Below are 22,752 nucleotides of genomic sequence, written 5' to 3' on the forward strand. Positions count from 1 at the left end.
GCCTTTCAGTTTGGTTTTCCACGCTCTGTGACTGAGGACAGTAACTCATCATGAGCATGGAGGGGCAAGGTCTGTCCTCTGAGACCAATCCCTCCCTGTGCAGAGCTCCCCCACTTTTAGATGGTGCAGGGTGTCTGTGACTCACCCCAGGGCTATTGGCACTTCCCACTGGCAGCTGGGGGAGCAGTCTTCTGTGTAGGAGTGTCCTAATACAGTGATGATGAAATGTGGAAACCTGCCTAGCCTCTTACTTACGATTTTGTCTCAATAAAGAATTGGCTTCCCAGTAGCCTGGTGGGAAGGAGGGGGTTTTCTGACAGGTTGCTGCTGAGTTTGTCATGTGGCTTGTCCCACCAGACTGAGTACTTGGGTCAGAGCCACTGCCTGGATGCCAGCTGAGGGTTGCCCAGGAGCCCCAGGAGAGCTGTGCTCCGGCATCCCAGTCTGCCAGGCTTCCCTGCTCCCTGGGCAGGTGGCCCTGGGCCAGCCAGGTGGGCAGGGAGCAGGCAAGCCCTGCTGGTGCACACTGGCCCCAGTGACACAAATGCATCAAGACCTGATCCAAACCCAAACCCACACCTGCCAGGAGAGGCAAAGTGGTTTTTTACTGTACCCCCTGCACACACAGGGGCTCTGACCCGTTCTGGAGGGCATTTGTTGCTCCTCACTGCAGGAGGCACCTGCAGCTGGGAAAGTGTGACACTGCTGGCCACTGGCATGGCACTGAGGGACTGTAATCTGCTTTAATTGTCACATGCACACCCAGTCTGATGAGACTCAATCAAAGCTTGTGATTTTCTAGGCTGCCCAGCAGCAATCAGCAGAGATGAGCATGCAGAGGACGACTCAGCTTCGTTGGGGAACAAGAAATTTGTCTTCAGCATGTCATTTGTGCTTGGTTGCCCATTTTCTTTTCTGCTTCTCTTGTGGAGAAAATGTGGTTTTGAGGCATAAACCTCTTTGGATGTGACTGTAGAGCATAGCTCTGCTTCCTGCAGTGAGACAAAGTATCTTTTTGGTTACATCAGTGTTTTCTGAGTGCATAAACCATCTCTGCCTTTGTGCTGTTACTTGTCCTTATGATCAGCAGCTCAGTTCCACCTCACCCACATGCATGAGCTTCTAGGGTAACCCAACAGATAAAGATGCTGTAAAAGTCACAGCTGGGAGTCCCAGCTCTGTCACATCTGGGTGACAGCTACATCTGTTCCCTATGTGATGGTATGAAGTACCTGGCTTTGTTATATCTTTCAACTCTGTGCTTGTCTGAATAGGCATTTTTCCATGCTCCTGTGCAACTTACCTGTGCAGGTGAGTGAGTGTTACAGCATTCACCCTTCATTAGTATGTATTCAAAGCAGTGAAGGAGATAACAGGAGACAACACTGCCCCTGTGTCTGTGTCAAATGGGTTTTTCACGGATGGCAGGGCTTTCTTTTCAGAGGTGGAGTGTCTGCTGCCAGGTTTCAGATAGAACTGAGTGGATGTGTACACACTGCACTCATCTGAGAGCCAGGAGGCCACACAGTGTTACAGCAGCTATTCAGCTCTTCATTCACTGCAAACTAATAAGATCTTCTCATTTTGTGAGGCAGTGTACAAGGACAGCTGCTCTGGCTGCAGCCAGATCACCCTTCCAAGAGTGTCACTCCTCCTGTTTTTCAGGGTGTTTGCAAGCAGAGCCTGCTTGTATGTTCATGAAACACCTCCAGAGCAGCCCACCTCAGCCCAGGAGTGCTCAACACCTTTAAGGCACGTGGCTCCTCAGTCTCCCAGGCAAGGGAGTGGGAATCATCCCTAATTACTGGCTGCACATGCAAATCCACAGTCCTCCACACTGCAAAAACAGGGCTGCTGCCAAGAACTAAAGCATGGTACACTGGTTTTGTCTGAGATAAATCCTTGCAGATGCTGCTTTTATCTTTTTCGTCTTTAATGATGAATTAATCATTTATATTTGTTTTGATGTGTTTCACGTTAAACAGCCTGGAGGCTTCTGCTCAAGCTTTGTAAGCTTTTTGATTGCTGCCATTTGGGATCCACCAATGGATCCCATCATTCCTATGGTTTGGTCTGCTTCTTGTGGAAGTCAGGGATATTCCTGAAATGGCACTGACACAGGGATATTCCTGTTGCCCTGAATGGGCTGCCCATTCTGCAGGAATACAAGGATTCCAGAATGTTTTTTTGGACCTTGTCTTCACACTAGAGCTGCAAGTTTTAGTAGTAGAAGACCCAGAGCTTGAATTTCTTTCCCTTGAATGGCTGCTGAGCAGCATTCACCTGAAAATTCCAGGAATCACTCATGGTTATCCTCAAAGTACCTAAATTGTTATGTTCATGGGGGGTTATAAAGTTCCACCAGTGCCTGGTTAAAATCTGTGCTGAAAATGTTCAGCTTTTTTCTGAGCTCTGTTGTGACTCACTAGGAAGTATAACATGAGCTAGGGCAGGGATCAGAAATTTCAAGGTGTATCTGGGTGGGTTTTGTCACAGCCAGTTAGTGCTACTGCTGATTAACTACACAGCTCAGGTTTCCACCCGTGGAACGTCTCCAGCTTGACTTTATCACTGCAAAATCTCATGAGAACATTTTATGCACGTGGTACATGAGGCTGGGATTTGCTGTAGAAGACATGCAGTGCTAGGGAAGAAAGACCATGGGAATGGATGGAATCATTTCTGGGTCATCACTCCAGAGAAACAGGAGGTTGTAGAGGTGATGGGTAGGATCTGGAAAATGAAATGGAAAGAGGTCAAGTTGTACAATCATGAGACAAGGTGTCCTGACACCTCCCTGTCCTTCCTCTCTCAATCAGTCAGCATCCTGCTAGGATACTGGATCAGGACAAATCCCATCCTGGCCCATTGCTTTGCATACAGAATATTTCATGCCTAATTGAAGTGTTAAAATGTGGAAAAACTAAACTGGAAACCATGTTAATTTTAAAATCATCACTATGTTCTAGTAGAAGTAAGGCTAATAGAAGTAGGTCTTTTGGTGGGCACGTCTCTTCTGAATTTTGACTGTTCCTGCTTCCTTCAGACACCTGCTCTGAGCCACTTGCTGCTTGCTACCAACACTGGAGCTTTTTGTCACAGTCCCCTCTTCAGTCACAGGGAGGGAAGGTTATGAAGTGACTCATCTCTCCACAGTTACCTTTGGGTACCATCTTCTGGGACACCCAGGGTCTTTCTCTTCTATCTGGTTTCCCAAAGCAGACCAGATTAACCTGACAGAAGCACAGAGATCTTACAAATATTAGTGAAGACACTAATTTCCTTCCTGCATTGCGAGCAGTCTGTGTTTTGAAGCCCCCACGTGACCCCAAAGTTCAACTCCTTGTCCTTCCAGCCACAGAGATTTAACTAATTTGGCCAGGCAGTCAGCATATGGACACTGAACCATCTGGCTTTGAGCTGGAATTAGCTGTGCCTTGCCCAGCTGTTAGATCAAGCAAGGCAAGATGTGTAATGTGGGTGGGAGCAAAAAGTATCAGTGGTAGGAGATCAGAGGAGGTCAAAAAACAACGTCTGGCATGGGGATGTAGCACCATTTCTAAGTACAGATATAAAAATTAGCTCTGTTTTATTTTTAAGGCAAGGGAATATTAAGTACTGAATCCAGTAACTCCCCTCCAGCTCTTTACAATAGGCAAATTAGGGACATAACTTCAAAAACACCAGCAATATAAATGTAGTAGGAGAGAAAAAACAGATGTTTTGGATTTGCAGACTCTGTAGAGCCACCTTTGCTGAGCAACTGACATCTGCCTGGATTTGTTCACATCTCTGCTCCATGTTTGAGCTGAGGCTTCTCTGAGTTTTGCATTATTTGCATGAGTGTGAGGGGGAAAGGGGGAGACTGCTGCCCTGAGATGGTGGGGACCAAAGCCACAGAAGTTGTCACCACATTCTTGTTGGCTGTGGTGGGAGGACATTGTGGGCATATGAGGCAGTAGAAATGAATGTCAGGGTCATTAAACCTTCCACCATTCTTCTAAAGCTGTCTCCAGCTGCCCATTCCAGGGAAGGTGGTTGACTTGGTGACATCAGTCTGGTATCCTCTCCCAATTTGGACCCTTGGAAATCAATGGGACACACATGATGTGAGGCACCACGCTGTCCTCCCTCCCTTCCATACCCCAAACATCAGCACTAGTGTGGCCAGCAGGAACAGGGCTGTCCCTCTGTGCTCTGCCCTGGTGAGGCTCCAATCCTGGTGTCAGCTTTGGGGCCCTCATACAAGAATGGCACTGAGGGAAGGCAGTGCAAGTCCCACACACAGCATCAGCACTGGAATGGTTTTTGGGAGCAGGAATGGTGGGCAGGGCTTTGCTGCAGCCAGCCAGCCATTTCCAGGACAGCCACCAGTTTCCTTCCCCATACCAACCCCAGCCATCTCACTCTGCCCCATTCCCCTCTTGGCAGAATTGCCAGGTTCTCCTTGAGATCAGGCTGGGCTGTCCATGCCTCATGTCTTCTGAGCCATCATGAAGATTTTTGGGTCGCTTTCTTTCAAGTGGAAAGCAATCTGATCTGATCACTCCCTGTGAACATGTGTGAGACTATAGCGGAGATTTTTGCCCCCGACCAGGGGGAGAGAATGATGCATCTGACTCTCTCTTATCAGAAGGCTAATTATTTACTTTATTATACTATATTATTCTGTATTATATTACATTATATCTAAACTGAATCTGCCAAGCACTCCACTGCACAGAATCTCGTGACTGCCAGCTGACAGTCCCGACACATACACACCTGGCCGTGATAGGCCAAGGAAACAAAACACCATCACTTTGGGTAAACAATCTCCATATTTACTCTACTTTGGCACAGAACAGGCACAGCAAATGAGATAAGAATTGTTTTTCCTTTCTCTGAGGTTCAGAGAATGTGAAACCCAGAAATATTCTTGGGAAGAATTGTGCCTTGCTTTTCTCTGTGAAGAGAAATGAGACTATCCTACTATCTCTTGAAATTATTGACTCGTTTCAAACAAATGAGACAGCTGAGCAGAGGTAAGTTTGCAGTGCCCTCCACAGCAGAAACTGTGGTTTAAACACTTCCCTTGGCCAGCTGGTGAACTCATCAACCCTCATGCTGCTGGCAAAACTCTCTCCAGGGTACGTGTGGGAATAATGGAACATTGATTCTCAAAGACATTTGGTTACTCAAAGCCACGAATCCTTACAGACTCATGCTTTGTTAGTTCTGGCTTTTGCAAAATGATTCCTGCTTTCTTGTGGCATTTTACCCTTGACACGTGCTGCTCGTGGAGGTGCAGCATTAAATGTCACGTCTTGCAAATGCAACCCTGACTTGGAAAGAGTTGTTGTGGGGGGGACCTGCCCTACTTAAGCAGCTCTTGTGTTTGCCCAGGGTTTTTGTATGGTATTCTTCTAACTGAGCCTGGTTTTTGGTGTTAAATATGACAGATATTAATGTAAGTGATTCTATTGTGGTTTGTAGCTGGGGTGTTTCATTTGCTCTCCTGGCAGATCAGCAGCCAAAGCAACAGTAAAATCTGGGTTCTCTGCTTTTATCTGTGCAGAGGGCAGCCCCTCTAATTAATGATCCATGGCAGCACACAGCAGGTTTAATGCCAGCTCTTTGGCCTCTGGGATGGTCAGGAGCCAGCAGAGATGTACAGAAAGCTCAGGCATTAAAGGATTTGGTTTCCCTTATTGTACATCAACTTCCAAATTTTAATCCCTCGCTTCTTAAAAGCAATCTCCTGCCAAAGCCCATGGAATATATTGATTTTCAGATTTTTTTTTGGCAAACATTGAAGTGAATACTGTCCATTAGACCTAGATCTGGACCTATGGGGGCTTGTGCACTTCTGGTGAAAGTGAGTATGACATGGTGTCTCTGTGCCAGCCAGTGGCAAGGGAGGATTTTAGCATCACTGGTGTGCCATGCCATGTACTCATCACCACTCCAGTGCTGCAGCACAGCCCATGGAACACAGCCCAATTTGGTTTGATGGAAACTGGTGAGCAGAGTCAAATGTCACCCCTGGTTGTGTCAGGTCTTGTTTTGGGGTTGTGTTTCAGCCCCTTTGGAGGTGGAAGTTTCTGTCTTTCAGCAGTAGCAGTTGGAGAAAATGACAATTCCCCTATCAATGCTCTCATGCAATGTCTCCACAGGAAGCAAAGGGGGCCAGTCTGTGCTTGGGCTCTGCTGCAGATCAAGCACTCTTTTGTCAGCCCTTGTTTGCACAGCTGCCATGCCCAGAAAACTCACTTGAAGTCCTTGGTTGCCCAGTTCAGTTTGCTCCTTTAAATCTTGGCTGGCTGTGTGTTAAAATATTGCTTGAGCACAACATTGCCTTCATTCATTTGTATCATTGACCCCTTTGTAAGAGCACATGGCAGAATCATAGACTGAAAGTCTGGAGGGGAAGCTTGATAATTTTGCATTGAGGCCCAAGGTTTGTGTCTGCCTGAGGCACAGCATCCAACCCAGAGCTGCTCTGAACAGGGGGAATTCATCCTTGCTTTCCATAGTTTCATAGTTTGTTTTTTATACTAAACTTTTCATAGTTTCTTGCCAGGTTTAATCTCTATGTTGTTGTTTTTTTGTGGTTTTTTTTGGTTGGTTTTTTTTTTTTTTTTTTTGGTTTGGTTTGGTTTGGTTTGGTTTTTCTTGTATACCTAAATTCCCTTGATTCTCACTCCTAGATTTGTCTTCCTCTTCTTTTTCCCATGGATTGCGGCATCACATGAGAATTGTAGGGTGAAAAGTCCTAAATCTAGAAAATAATTAGCCTCTCTTTATTTGTATTTTTAATTCTAGACAACTTCTTTCTGTATAATGGCCTCAGAGCATTCCTGAAATTGAACAAAGCAGTGGTAGCTGGAGGTGGCACCTGCCCTTGGTGCCACAGATGGAGGAATTTTGGGGACACATTGGGATGTGGGAGATGCAAACAGCACATGGGGTCTGCCAGAATGGAGGGGGAACATCAGGAAAAATAGCAAATATGAAAAAGGGAGGTAGAAAAGGTGGCAAGGGCAATTTTTCTTATTTCATTCTATTTTCAATTTGCATAATGGGATCTAATTAGCTTTAAGCAAATCCATGCTTTGATGTTCACTTTCAGGGCTTTCTTTCTTTGGAAACAAGTAGTGGGAACTGCTGTCACCCCATCCCATGTCCATGTCCCCTCTGCTACAGCCCCAATATTGCACTATCATGTACCCTAAAAGCATCAGTGAGCTGCTTTGTGCAGATCAGGCAGATTTATCCATTGCAGGGTGGGAGCCACATGTTGGGAATGGAGGAGTCTGGAGAGGGAGGACAGAAGGAAGAAAAGGTCTGCAGAGAAGTGGGGTTAAGATTCTCTCACTGAGATAGGAAGGAGAAGGAATTGAAATATTATGGCCATTGATTAAGATACTACTCTTGGTTGAGGAATCTTGGCCCTCTCTGCTCCATTCTCGCTGGTGATTACAGAAAAACTTGTAGTTTCCCCCTTCTGTAAAGTGAGAGCAGCACCTTTTAAAATAATAAATCCTGTCAGGTCTTGAATAGATCAGACAGTCCAGTGAGTATTTCTGCAGGGCTGCGTGCAGGCATTTGGAGGCTTAGCAGAATGAATCCTCTGAACCTTTGAGACTCGCTTGGTGCTCCTAGAAGGGGATAAAAGTGGAGTTAATTAACCCATCCCCAAATCCCTCCTGATCTGTAACCAGCAAGTAGCTGCCACTTCACAGAGCTTTCCTTGGCTCTTGATGTACCCAAGCATCCCTGGGAGGGAGGGAGTGTCTGCCTGTTACTCACATCTGGCACTGCTGATCTGCTTGCAGAGGAGGGGGACAAATTTGCTCCATCTCCATTGGACTTTGTGGTACCAACAAAACATTGGGATGATGCCACACCTGCTTGCCCAAACCCCAGGGTGTTATTGAAATGAATGTTGTTCATCCTTGAAGGATTAATTATTGTGTATCAGGGCTTTAAGTGATTGCATGCTCTTGCTTTAAAGGGAAGAAAGGAGCACATGGATTTCTGTGTGAATTTCTGGAGTGAATGGCAGAGGAGCAGTGATCTCTGCTGGGAACCCCACAACTGTTCTGGTCCAGCTCCAGCAAGACAATCCCCAACTTTGTCTAAACTGTGGGTTTCACCCCAAGTAATCTCCATGCTGTTGATTTTTAAACTTTGAATTCCATTTTCCTTTTAACAGCTTGTCATTTGAGAGCTCCTCCGAGTAGAGGAATTCTGTGCAGGACAAGCTGCTTCATTTGCAGATGTGTGATGTGCACTTGACCAGGGATATTAAACACTGCATGACCATGACACCACTGCTGAGGCCTTGCTGGTCTTGGGGAGGCTGAGACAAAGGGGGGAAATGCCTCTTCCCCTCTCATCATGCCCCTGGAGTGCAGCAGTGTAGGAGCAATGGGGGGTAGGATGGTCGGGACGGATGGACGAGAGATCTCTGAAGCCAGGTCATGTCTCAGAATCTCTGCTGGTCAGAGTGACTCTGAGATACACACAAGATTCTTTTCCCAGCCCAGCAGTCAAAGAAGGAGTCAGGATTTTTTCTGTTCTCATTCTCAAGGTTGTTAATCATTTCTTATCTATAACATTCTTTCTCCTACCTGCCAAGGTCTGTCTGGCAGGTCGGGTTGAGGAACACTGCCCACCTCAGAGGCAGTGTTATCTTTTTATACTAAAAATTATGTTTACATTATTTACCATAACTTCCCAATACCTATCATTTATTTTAGACAGTGAGCTTCTATTCTAAACTAATCTAAAAGTGCCACCATCACAGTAGAAGATGGAGGCCAAGAAGAAGAAGAAGGAGAAAGACAGGACACACTTAGATTTTTCTGTCTTGCTTCTTGAACTCCTATTCTAAAAAACTCCAAAAATCTATTTTTCACTCCGTGACTGACTAACTATTATTCTACTTAAACTCTCTTGATTGTAATTCTTCATATAAAGGTTGGTAGTTTTTTTTTCCAAGGCTAACTCAAAGGCACAGTGGTCTTGGGCTCAGTGCCAAGGTCTCTGAGCCCCCTAGGCAGGGGCTCAAGTCCTCCAGGGCAGCCAGAGGAATTTCCTGGGTTCCAACAGTCATGGAACTTGTGGTTTATTGCCAAGGGCCTGGATGCAGGGCCCTGCTGGGAGCTGCCAGCTGCAGCTTGGAGCCGGCCCAAGAGAGGGAGAGGGAGGTAAAGAGAGAGAAGGCAAGAGTGTGGTAAAGAAGATGAGAGCAAAAGAGTAAAAGAGAGAGGTCAAAAGAGTAAAAGAGAGAGAAGTTCCTGTTACAATACCATAAATCTTCTTCTGTGTTGAATATTCTAATTCTCAATAACCAATCTAATACAAGATACAAATCCTATAGCGTTTACATCGTTACATAACCAAACTGTGTTACATTTCAAACCCTGAAAACTACTCTTTGGACCCCTTCTGCTAAACTAGTAGGGTCTGCTCTGACCCTTGGACCTGTCTGCAAGCAGAGGGTATTGTTTCATCAACAGGGGATTACTTTCAGCCAGCCACACCATTGTTTTCCAGTTGTTCAGTAACTAAGGTATCTCAAAGCTTGCTTTCATTTCAATCTCGCTTATATTTCCATATTCTCAAAATCTTTTGCCAGGCAATCATATTTATAAGGCTTTCCTGTTTCATCTTCCCCAACACAGCACCACCAGCAGTTGGGGTGGCTGGTATGTACAGACACCACCTCCCAAAGGCACATGGTGCTCCAAATGCCATCATCCCTTTGAGGGATGCTCCCTGTGTCCTTTGGGGGTGATTCAGCCTCTTCAGCTGTCTTCTCCCAGATTACACTTCATGTTTGCTGTCTTCCCACATGCTCACATCCTGCCTCTGATTTCAGGGGGGGACAGATGGGCTCAATAGAGAGGACCCTGCAGGGGTGGGACTAAGCCTTTTCTGCCCCTTCTCTGTAGCACTGAGCAGTTTGTCTGCCCTCCCTCCAGAGCACAGGGTGCCCTGTCAGTTTGGTTTGCACATCAGGGAGGGGAGAGGGGCTGCAGCAGCCCCGTGCTCAGTGCTGCATCTCTGATCAGCTCTTCCCCAGCCTCTGCCTCCCTGGCTGCTCACTGTGGGTGACCCTGTGTGTGATGGTGAGGCTGCTTTGGGGAGCCTCTGAGGTTTCCCAGAACTAGAAATGCAAAGCAGAAGTGAATGCATGGTGAAAACTGTGAAAAGTGCCTATAATATGGCTCTACACAGATATTAACTATATGTATTATGTTGTATTGATTGGTAGTGCTGTATTAACATTTTAATAGTGTGGTAAATGTAGTTTTGTAGTTAAAAGGTAACTTTTGTAGTTAAAATAGGAACTATGTATGTGGGATATTTTTTTAAGAAAGGAATGAGGTACTCACACCAGATAACAGCCACAGGACACCTAAATCTTTCAGAGAAAGAGAATTTATAGCTCCATTATCAGAAGAAATGAACTTCTTCCTGCCTTGCTTAGCCCTGAAGGTGCTGTTACGACTAAGAGGAAGAAGTTGACACTGATCAGACTGAATGCTATGTTTGAATGGAATTTATGCATCATGTATGAGGTGTATGAATGTTCAGTGGGCTATTGTTTTGAAGGGTTAATCCTTTGATATCGTGTGTCCTTTTTTTGGCTTATTTTGCCCAGAAAAGGTACCCAGAAGTCCATAACTCTTTGTTTTTATTGTCTTATACTGTCCTAATCCAAATTGCCCAAATTATTATTACTCTAATTATATTGCTATTTCTATAACCATTTTATTATCATTAAAAATTTTAAAATTTTAAAAACAAGTGATTGGTTTTTTTCACAAAACCATACCACAGACTAAACTGGAGGCTTCAAACGTCGTGGCAGATTGATTGTGCTAAATTGCCATCATCATGATGGCAGGAGGAGCACAAAGCATCTTGTGAATGTGTGTGGTGCATAAAGGAAAACAGATAAATAAATATAATAGTTTTCATTAAAAATTACTAATTGCTTGAAATGTAATTTCTAACACACCTTCAACTAAACTAAACAAGGCAAACCTGCCCTTGTCCTAACTAACCTTTGAAAGGACCAGGCACTAGACCTACACAGCAAACAAATGCTTCCAAATATTTGCTGTGTAAAGCCAAGTGGGTGGTGCATCAGTTTCCTGTTGCAAATATTAAGAATTTAATTTGTGATGCAATCTACCGGGAAATTTTGCTAAAGTACCATGGGATTTTCCAGGCATTTAGGTAGGATGAAGAGCCAAGTCATGTGTTTGTTGCTCTAACGTCCTGCAGTGTATTACATTTGAGTTTGCCTATTGTTGACATTAAATTTCCTGTGTGTGAAAGTCCTTGCATGAACACAGCTTTTGATGACTGATTAGGGGCATAAATTCAGGTCAGTCATAATATTTCCAGTGAATTCAGAGGAAATTGAATTAGTTTCTATGCTTGTGGGAAAGATCCTTCTGGGCACAATGGACCTTCTGCTCTCCACATCATCACACAGGTGTTAGGACACTTGTGACCATAGAGGTTAAGGTCCTGACACATGATTAAGCATCTTAATTAAGCTACTTGGACCTAGAAACATGCAGAGAGTTTTGCATTTGCTGACAATGCATGTTTACTTTCCTTCTGAATCCATCTGTTGCTTAATGAGTGGCCTCTTCTTAGAATTTTCCATCTTTCTCTTGCTCTTAAAATGTTGTTTGGAATTGGTGTAATTAATGCTCTGCCCTGGGCTTGCACTGGGGTACTCTCTTCAGGATCTGCACAAGTTAAATAAATCCTTTGCAAATTATTTGTAAACATTTAAGGAACAAACCCATAGAGGCATTGCTGAAGTAGCTAATTAGATCTGTGCTTGTAGAGATGATTTTTCTCTTTAGAGCTGGTGTTTTGGCAAGAGGCTTGGTGGGAATGGTGAGGATGTAGAAAAACCCTGAAGACTCTTAGAACTGGTGCACAAAGTGCTTAATGGTGCTGCAGGGAAATTCAGGCATCAAGACCAGGCTTAACATCAGAGCAGCAGGAATTTGGTGAGAAGGAGCGTGGGGCTGTCATACAGCTGCTGATTCCCTGTGCAGGAGGTCAGATCCCTGCTCTCTCCCTGCCAGCCTGCACCCTGCCTCTGTCACTCCCTTGCACCCTGCAGCAAAGCTGTCCTGAGAATTCATCCTCCAACCAACCATCTTCATTCATCTGACACAGGAACTGAATACCTCTAGTGCCTCACATACTTTCCTGTTACACATTTTGGCTTCAGAGATGACTGAAATAATTTTTTCTGAATAATAAGTGTATTCTGGGCTGTGGAGCACTTTGGACTGTTTACTTTTGTCAAAAGGGCCCTAAGACACAAGGATCATCTGGTTCCTATCCCCTTCCCTTGGGCAGGGACACCTTCCACTAGACCAGGTTGCTCCAAGCCCTGTCCAGCCTGGCTTTGAACTCTTCCAGGGATGTGGCTTCTGCAACTTCCTTGGGCAACTTGTGCCAGTGCCTCACCACCCCCACAGTAAAGAATTTTTTCCTAGTATCTAATCCAAATCTACCCTTTCAGCTAAAAGACATTATCCCTTGTTCTATCACTACACATCCTTGCAAAAAGTTTTTGGTGTTGAATAAAACACTGACAAGTATTGTGTACCTAAAAATAGCTCTGTGTTTTGCAGTCATGTGGAAAAAAAAGAAAATCACTATTTCATCTTATCTTATCTTGTATTTTTTCAGGATCAAGCATGAAAATATAGTTGCTCTGGAAGACATCTACGAGAGTCCAAACCATTTATATTTGGTCATGCAGTTGTAAGTACTGAACCTAATGAAGTCTTTATATCAAAGTTGCCAATTCTTCTTGCTCTGGTTTTGCTCTTTAACCCAAAAAATGGGATTTATAAGAGGTATTTGTCTCACATGCTACAGACTGCAAAATCCCTGGAGGGTGGTCAGAACCAGACCTCTAGCTGTGATGTGCTGTGTTATTGCAAAATTGGAAATTAAATTGTTTTGTGACTAGTCTCACCCAAATCAAACCAGAGTGGTTTTGTGAGATCACATAAAGAAAAAGAGCAGAACAGAGAGAGCTGGGGAGTGAATTACAGCTGAGAAGAGCCAGATGTGCCATAGGGAAGCCTGGAGCATCTGTCAGAGGCAGCTCTGGGTTAAACACCTCAGGGGAAGCCCTTGGGGAAAATGCTGGTCCCCTGTCTGTTGATAAGGTCGAGGCATGGGGATGTCCTCAGAAGTTGTTGTGTTGGCATTGTGGGGAGAATAACATCCTGTAAATTCTTAGTGTGTTTTTGTAGCCCTACATCTCAGTTCAGAATGCTGCAAAAGGACTTGCACAGGAACATCAGTGTTGTACAAATTCCAACAAGCCAGCTGGACTGTGGGAAGTACCAGTTTTGGGATAAGTTGATTTACAAATCCTTAGTTTTGTTTAATGTCTTCAGAAAAATAAATAGATATTATTCCTACTTATTATTAGCTTGTTTAATATAGTGTAACCATCACTTTTATAAAATACTTGCATCCAGATATTCGGGTTATCTGAAATGTAGTTCTGTAAGGAGAGATGACACTGATTATATCTTGGTGTAAATTTTTACTTGCTCATCATTCAACACTTCCAAGGGAATTATCCTTTCTGTTATAGCTGTACTTGTAAACCCAGGCAGGTAATTTGCCAAAGGTCAAGCATTTAGCTGCTCCAGGGGGACACAGGTCCACTGATGCCCAGTGGGGTGAGATGCCCAGCTGAAGCCAGCAGCCAGAGCCCATCAGCAGCATTTGGGGTGGCAGCTCCAGGCAGTCCCCAGCCCCAACAAAGAGCTGTGCCTTGTGTTACAAGACAGACCAAGAGCACTGAACTGAATGCAGGGAATAATCTTTCTGCACTTTTTTGGGAAAGTTCTGTATTATCTCAAGGTGGAGAGGACAAGAACCCTCCATGTTACTCAGGTACTCACCCTGAGTACTCAGGTTACTCCAAGCCAGGTACTCACCCTCATCTCTTTGGATGTGACATGAAGGATGGTGCAACCTCTGCACTGCTTCTGAGTGTTCATCAATAGTTAGGCTTGGGATCAATTGGTATCAAGAGTTGGGTGGCAACATTGCAAAGTCCAGGAGGCTCAAAATCCATTTTGCTTGCCTCCTTTCATGGATTCCTGTTTGGGAGAAGGCATGTATGGATAATCTCCTGTTTCCAAGGTAACACCAACTTGTTGATACAATGGCTGTAAACTATTGCACAGCATGAAGTATCTTATCTTTTTGTTTATATTTCTGCTCTGATTATTATTAGATTCCCTGTGGGTTTTTCAGCTTCTCATTTTTGTTTATTTCTCCTAAACAATTTCTCCTAATTTTGCCTTCCTTTAAAACTTGGGTTCTGTGAAGCAGAAAGGGTTCTGATCAAGCAGCTTTGAGAAATTCACATTTAGACTGAAAGAAAAAAAAAAAAGAAAAAAAAAAGGTAAAATCAGGGCCACTCGAAGATCAGTATCATGAGTACAATAAATCTCAAATCCATTTGTCCTTTTCCCTGGGTCATTGATTGCAAAGTGGACTCTAGCTAATACTTTCCAAGGATTATTTTGTGATGTGGACAGCATTTTCATTACCAAACTTTAGAGCACTCCTTGCTATGTTGTGGAAAATTCACATTACAGCCCCTGAGCATCTCGTAACACCTCTGTGGAAGAAGGTTTTTGAAGGCAGAGCAAGCCTCCCTGTTTATGTTTGTCCTTGAGTGCATCTCCTTCTACATGAAAGCCATGCTTGTTAGCAGGTCGGCTTGAAGGATAAATATCACACCTCATTTATTCTGTCAAAGATATGGGCAAGTAAAGGTCTCAGTGTCTGTGCTGGAGTTGGAAGGAAGGGAGGTTAAGAGGCAGCTGTCCATGTCTACTTGACACTTAATTTGTTCCTGCCAGTCCCCCCTGGGAGCACTTCCCAGGGTTACGTAGCTGTTGGTGAATCTGCCCTGCATGTTTCCCAGTATGTCCATGGGGAAATAAGATCTCTGGCTTTGGTTTCACCACCTTGTTTTCACATATATTGTGTGCAAGCCATCACAGAACTGTTCAAACTGACACAATCCTCTTAGTGCAAGGTAGACCAGAAGTCCAAGTTGGAGACTGCTGGATTTGACAGCTCAGAATTTCTGTTTCCAGGGGTTATACTGTTCCTCATAAAGAGCTGGGCAATTTTTTCTTTATTTATTTTCCCAAAATGCAAGATATTCCTACTCAGTGTTTCTAAGTTTGGCTAGGTTGTGGATGACTCCTTGCTGTCTTTGACTCCCAGCAGTGTAGCTCAGCTTTGGTGTGAGGTGGTCACTGGTGCAGCTGCAAATACAAATGTAGATAATCATTGCCTCTCCTCTGATGACTCTGCCAAACTTTTGCAGGCACTATAGAAAAATACAGTAGAACATTTGTCATATTTCCATGAGGATGATGTGCTTTCCAACCAGGAAAAAATCTGGTCCTTCCCAAGCTTGGATTTCCTATAGTGACTGTTAAGACCTACACAGGCAACAAAGACAAAAACTAAAATGAAGCTCTGAAAGTTTCATTCCTTCTGGATACTGCTTGAGATTTCCTCAGAGGATATTGTAGAAGACAGGGGGAAATAAATTGCTTTCAGAAATAGTTTTATTAAACAATTTTGGTGTCATAGTAAGCACAGTTATAGGATTTTTGGTTGCTGTTGGTGCCATTTGGTAAGAATTACCTTACTGTATTTTACAAGTGATCTGCCTTATTTCAGCTGTCAGTATAGGGAAAGATCTTGATAATCTGTTGTGGTTGGTGATGTCAGATGCTAATGTTTCATTAGCATAATCAGCCTCTTTGGGTATTGATGATTCATTTTCTGCATGCTGGAAAATCATGCATAAAAATGGATTTACATAAACACATGAAATCTTAGAGTCATTTAGGTTGGAAAAGGCCTCAAAGATCATTGAGTCCAACCATTAACCTGTCACTGCCAATCCCACCATATCCCCAGGTGCCACATCTACACATCTTCTAAGTACCTTCAGAGATGGTGACTCCACCACTTCCCTGTGCAGTCTGTTCCTGTGCTTGACAATCCTTTCAGTGAAGATTTTTTCCCTAATAATCCAACCTAAATGTCTTTTCCAGCTGAGTTTTGTGGGTCCATTTGAAAATGCTGTTTCTGACTGTGCTGCCTGTGTAGATCAGAGCAGATTTCCCAGGCTTGACTGATTTCATCTCTATTGTTCACCTGCATTGAACTGTGAAGCAGCAGAGTTTGGTTTCCCTGAGATTTTTGTGTAACCTGTGCTAGTCAAAGCTACAGGATCTGAGGCTGTTTCTTCTCCAGCAGAATATGGGTCCATGTTAAAAATCTATTAAGACAGTAATTTTCTTTTTCTCCTTCATTCATCCATATTTGTTTAGGAAAGGTAGGAGCTTAATATTTTTCCTATCTCTACTCTTCTGTCATAGTTGGATGGAGTTCATCCAGTGGGTCAGAAATTGCTAAGGGCTGGCAAGTTAGGATGTGGAGTCACTGCCTCACTGCCTTTGGAAAACAGGCTAAAAATTGGTCTAAAAGGCACCTCCAAAACATATGGAGCAGCCCAGGGTAGTGTGCAGCTGGGTAAGTAATGAAGACCCACCTGTGAGTTCCGTTGCAATTTTTTGCAGAGTCAAGAATATTGACAAATCCAGAGGAATTCCTATCAATACCAGGATCTAGTTAAAAGAAGTGAAAACCTTAATGCCTGTCTGGTATAGTGTTCCACCTCTTTGGAGCACCTGGGACCTGATCCCCTTGTTGGGAGTGCTTTACCTAGATCCTATCAGCTGCTGTTTCTGGTTCTCCAAAGAAACCTGAGTATTTTCCTGTGCGATGTCTCTTGAGGCTTTGGTGTCTCTGCTGAGAACAAGTTTTTAGAGTGAACATCCTGTTTCACCCAACCCTGAAGTACTTCTCCTTACCTTTGTAAAAAACCCAGCCCAAGTTGAGCCAAAACCCCCAACCCTGAAGTTTTTCCAGCTTGATCTCTTAACTCTGATGAATTATGCAGATGATTTCTGTCCCAGAAAAGCTGAGATGATGGAGGCTCCTTCCTGCCGGGTGCAAGTCACGCACTGAGGAAAGCTCTGCCCACAAGTTTGCAGGCTCAGATTCCCAGTATCCCATTCCCATCAGCCCTACCCTGCCAGACACAAGCACCTCATAACCCTGCAATGCCTTGGGAAGCAGCTCAAACAGGCAGGTACTCACCAGTGGTAAAATCTGCACAAGTCTTTGTTACTACCGGAACCACTTTTGCCTTTCAGCTGTTTTGCTAATAAGTAAGCAGAGTGCTACACTGTGATGAAGTGCTGAATTCACTTTGTTTTTTGAGAGCCCAATGCCTGAGTGCACTCCGAGAGCAGCCGAGCATGAGCTGCGCATGTAAGTGACATTTCAATGAAAATATTCAGCCTCCAAGAAAAACAAGAGACAATGGAAGGAAGTGTTGTGTTTGCCAGGTTCCTTACGGAGCCTAGCGAGGGCTCGGTGTGTTACAAAACAGAGATCTGCAGGCCAAGCCAGTATCACATCAGGATGCTAATTAAAGCAAAACACAGATCTGCCATGCCACGTTCCTTAGGTGAGGCTTATTCCCCCTGCTTGGGGGGTTTTGTGTAAGCTTTATGCAAAAGAAGGAACAGAAGGAAATCTCTCTGCATTTGCAATGGAATTTATATCATAGAACCAAAGAATGATCTCAGTTGGAAGGGACTTCTGTGATCATCCAGTTCCAATCCTGTGCCCTGGGCAGGGACACCTCACACTAGACCACGTTGCTCAAAGCCCCATCCAGCCTGGCCTTAAACACTTCCAGGGATGAGACATCCACAATTTCTCCAGTCAGCCTGTTCCAGGGCCTTACCAATGGATAATAAAAGCATATTGGGCTCTTCAGGAGCAGAAAGGTAGCAGTCATTAATCCAGTATCAATTTGGCATCTTTTCCTTTGTGGAAAAAAAGATTATTCCATCAGTTGGGGTACACTGGTCAGTGTTAAATACAAAGGAGGATCTCCCCTTTTCCAGTGGCAAAGAGGTTATAAGCAGACTAGAAAAGATTAATGTCAGGGTAGAGATCAGGGCATGGGCAAATTTATTGGTAATAGTTTATTAGACCACAGATTGACCACCAGAATGGCTTTTAGACACCTATAATCATGTGGAGTCTGTGTGATCCTGAAAGGTTGAGTGTGCTCATTGGCTTGTCCTAGCTGCCCTCAGCACTTTTCATTTTTCTTCTTGTTTTTTCTGTCTGTGGCAGAACTTTTGGTAACTCCTATTCCCCATGTCTTCTCCAAACACAGCACCTTTCCCTGAGCAGCAGTCCTGTTGCTTCCTTGTCCTTCAGCTGTGGCTAGGACCAGGCATTTTAGAGTCCCTGGGCAGCAGCCCAGCCTTCCTACAGCAACAGAGAAATTGTGAGAGTCTTCTTCACCTTGGAGACTACAAAAAACTTTCTCATTATGCCTTCCAAAGCCACTCAGAAGATTCTGTCATCTTCAAGAGTTGTAGACAATTGTCAACATCCTTGTTCCAAAGCTTGCACTTGTTATTGTTACCTTAGTCAAAACATCCCATTAAGGACTCATTAGCAAGGCAACACTATGGTTTGGGGTTATTTTTTTCAATTGAAGTGACATGCTACTCCTGATGGAGAGTGGTTATCTTTTTTTCTGTAGCCTTGAGAATAAAAAAGTAATGGAGAAAAATTTTCTCATTTTCATTGAACAGACAGCATTATAACATTGTTTGCTTTCACAGAAATGTGAACAGTTCAGATGAAAATGGATTTTTTTCTTTTAAGATATCTATTGTTGCAAAGCTGCTGTTATCAATAGAGAAAACAAAGGGTTTGGCCAAAATTCAAAATTAACCTTGTTCTAATGTATTAATCTTTAATGTAAAAAAAGATTTGAAGGTCCCATAAATTTGTTTGTTTCCCTATGCTGGTGATTACAACAGAAAGTTATTTGTGGAAATGCCCATTCCCCAGCAAGGGCTGGTACCAAATCCTTAGGGTAGCAGTATGTGCCTTGATTGGTTTTGGCTTTTTTTTAATAGCAATAGGTTTTGGCAGCATCAGCCTGAGTTCCTTCCTTCATCCCTGCAGCCCTGCCTCACTAAATCCCCATTTAGGGCTCTCCTGGGCATGGGGGTGTACCAGCCTGTGTTGTATGGCTTGGTCTGGAACAGGCAATTGAAGGGGCAGCAATACAGATCTGCCACTAATCCTGTATAATATCACTGCTTCCCTGAGAGCAGGAGTGAGGCTTTTCTCTCCAAACAGCAGGAAGGTGGCTATTTAGAGCCCTAGCAATTTTCTTTCCATTTTGCTGGCTTTGGATAAGCATCTCCTTCCTTTCATGCTTTGCCCAGAAGTTTCACTGCTGGTTACTTATGTTCACGTAGTCACTGAATGAGTCTTTTAGATTTTGTTCTGCTTCTCTCAGGTCTTGGTAATTTACACTGTGGTGCACCAAAGTCAATTAAATAGCTGGTGTTTAATTCAGGTGGAAGGGGCTTTGCAGCAAGGCATATAATAAATGTTAAATCCATATATGTCACAGTGTGAGAATTCATTATGATACAGTGGGATCTCTCTCAGGCATGACGTGGAGTCATTCTGATTAAATGGTTACACTTATTTAAACAGAAAAGGCTTTTCATAACAACCTGCAAAGCTTTGAAGTGAAATAACACGGTGTTGAATCAAGATGCAAAATGAACGTGGGCGTTCCCAAGTCCATTCTTTTACATGGAAAACATTATTAAAAGTTTTCTTCTGGGGGAAGGTTCTACAGGCTGTGGTGAAGGGGACAGCAGGACCCTGGTGAGTGCTACGTGTCAGTGTGTTCTAGAAGCCATTCCATGATTCTGTGGCAGAAAAACAGGCTCCATTTCCCAGGCATGCTCATGTCCCAACGCCAGCCTATGTTCCAGGCTGTGCAGTCAGGTAGGTGACTCTGGGCAAGAGTCTGTAAGTGACTCCAGAGTCAGTGCTGGGCTAACTTGTACCTTCGCTTGCATTGTATTACAGCAGGTGATGAGGAGCATTATCATCCCATTCATATTCACACTGAAAGGAAAGACCTCTCACTATACATTTTTTCTGCATTGCCCCAAAACCTCTACATAAAGGTGTGTGGTGTTTGTGAGGTCCCCAGGACAAGGTGAGAGATGAGAATCTGACTCCAAGTTCTCAGAAGGCTGATTTATTATTTTATAATATTATATTGAAGAATACTGTGCTAAAACTATATACAAGAAAGAGAAGGATACAGACAGAAGGCTTAACAAGAATGATAATGAATCTTGTGACTCTCTCTCCAGAGTCTGAAAGAGCCTGACTGTGATTGGTCATTAAGTTAAAACAATGTACATGAAACCAATCAGACAACCATATGTTGGATAAACAATCTCCAAACCCCATTCCAAAGCAGCAAAAGACAGGAGAGGCAAATGAGATAATATTGTTTTCATTTTTCTCTGCCACCTCTCAGCTTCCCAGGAGAAGAATCCTGGGCAAAGAAGATTTTTCAGAAAATATGATAGTAACAAAGAGTCTATTTTTAAAGGCAGGTTGATTCATGTAGATTTCTGTGGCTGGGCTGGGTGTCAAGGCCTTTAAGAATTTTACATTCTTAAACAGGAGAATGTAAAATCTAGATTTTTTTTTTTTGTGGAAATACAGGTTGTTGTTTGAAACCCTGTTTTGACTTCTTTTTGCAGCACTGTCATTACCTCCTCTTACAGAAACTATTTTCATAGGTCTGCAGAAATACTTGCCATAGGTTTCTGCTTTAAACATTCTCCCTGGAAAATTATTCAGTGGAAAATGAATGTGGAGGATTTTGTGGTTTTCTTTTTCTTTTTTTTTTTTATTTTCCTGAAACACTGGTTAGGTCTGCTGTAGCCAAACTTTTACTTTTTTAAGCATTTTATAGAAAAAGAAAACACTGTTGCTGGTGAAGCCTTTCTTTGATGCATTTATAGAACATGTGCTCATTTCATTCTGATTCATGCCACATGGTTATATCTTAGCCTATAAAGGCCGTTTTTTTCTCTTAAATTGGAGGAAAAACGTGTTCAGAGACCCAAATATTTATGTCATCTTTTCCCTTCTCCAAGACAAAATTCCCATTTGGGGCTGTGTGATCCTGGCTTAGATGAAAAGGGCTTTCTCTACTAGTTCTGAAGATGGTTTGGAAGAGTTTGGTGTTTATTCTGTCTAATTATTCTGTTGGCAAGGAGCATTTAACCACTCTGTAATTGTATTTTCTTCATCCCTCACTGATGATACTCTAAGGAGCACTGATAACCATGAGTGAGACATAGTGGAGCCTTTAAATGTCCAGATGTCTCTGAGGAAAGAAGATACAGTTCTCCAAAATGCATTGTAAAGAAAGAGTCAGAAACACAGAAGGAGAGCTGAGATTTTAAGACCTGCATTAGCATAAACAGAAGCAGCATTACTAAAAACTGGGCTTGGCATCTGTAATATGAAAAATCAGGTAGAAAATTACAATTCATGCAATTATTTTTCTCTGCTGTAGGGTTTTTGCCATGAAAAAAATCGGCTGTGAGTCTCTTGCAGCTACAGAAAAGGGGATATTCCTTCAGGAGAACACAGAGCTAGGCATCCATTCTGCCATGTCTGTGATGCTCCTTGTTGTGATGGTAATATCAGATATATTCAATTTTCAAGTGCATGGTCACCCTGGTGCAAAACATTACCCAGTGCCATGGGACAGGAGAGGTGTAACCATAATTAAGCAATGCTGAGCAGAGAGGAGAGAAATTACCTTGCTCTGATTGCTCACTAGGCTTCTCTGCAAGAATATTTATCTCACTGCAGCCCAGGGTCTTTCCTGCCCATTAAAGCTTGTTTTCCTGTAAGCATGGAGCAGGACCACTTGCAGAAAGTGCTTTTGACATTTTGCTTCTTGGGGCTGAAAGCTCTCTGCCAGAGACTTTTAAATCTGCTCTTTTCAGATGCTTTTGAAGATGGATTTGCTGTAGAGTGGTTTTGCTTCCCATTGGTGCTGTCCTGCCTTGTCTGAAGGGTGGTGAGGGAAATGTAGGTTAGCTCTCTGTCACTGATGATTGTGTCACCTGACAAAATGTATTTTAAAAGGAAAATTTCCTAGAGAAAGGCATTTTATTTTGCCCTCTCTTCCTCTGCAGTCTAACATGGTTGCAGCTGGAACCCCTCTCCTTGCTATTGACATGTGACCACTGTCAGGAGAGCCATGGCAGCTCCTAGAAACAGCAAGTGGAGCATTCTGGGGAAAGAGCATTCCTCTGATGTGTGTGGGCATTTATTTTATAATGGAAAGGGAGCAAGGAGTGCTTGTGACATGTGCAGGAGTGCTCATGCCTGCAGACAGGGGCAGGCAGGGTTGCTGCTGGAGGTGATTCACACCAAGATGGAGAGAGGTGCTTTTGAACAGTCTCTCCTTTAATCCTGGTCCCACCTGAGCTAAATTAACTAAAGAAATGTGCTAGTACATTCATGGCTGTGTGTTTGAAAGTTTAGAGCATAAAGGCAACAGTTTGCACAATACCACAGATAAAAAAAAGTGGGAAGGAAAGGAAAAATAACAAAATAACTGATGAGCTGCTGTCTGTTCTTGGCTGAAGGTCTAGAGCTTCTCCCTGGCCTGAATTTCCTTGCAACATGCTGTGAAATGTGGCCAGG

The 22,752-nt window shown here is 43.5% G+C and overlaps 1 protein-coding gene across 1 annotated transcript in view; it reads left to right on the top strand.

The window, feature by feature from the left end:
• CAMK1D (calcium/calmodulin dependent protein kinase ID) overlaps positions 1–22,752 on the top strand; it is a 216,390-nt gene that overhangs the window by 118,272 nt on the left and 75,366 nt on the right. Inside the window, exon 3 of the mRNA XM_009086893.4 lies at positions 12,724–12,798. Within this exon, the coding sequence (XP_009085141.1) occupies positions 12,724–12,798 (75 nt within the window). The remainder of the gene's footprint in view (positions 1–12,723; positions 12,799–22,752) is intronic.

Source organism: Serinus canaria, chromosome 1A (assembly GCF_022539315.1).
Source record: "Serinus canaria isolate serCan28SL12 chromosome 1A, serCan2020, whole genome shotgun sequence".
In the NCBI taxonomy this organism is placed as follows: domain Eukaryota; kingdom Metazoa; phylum Chordata; class Aves; order Passeriformes; family Fringillidae; genus Serinus; species Serinus canaria.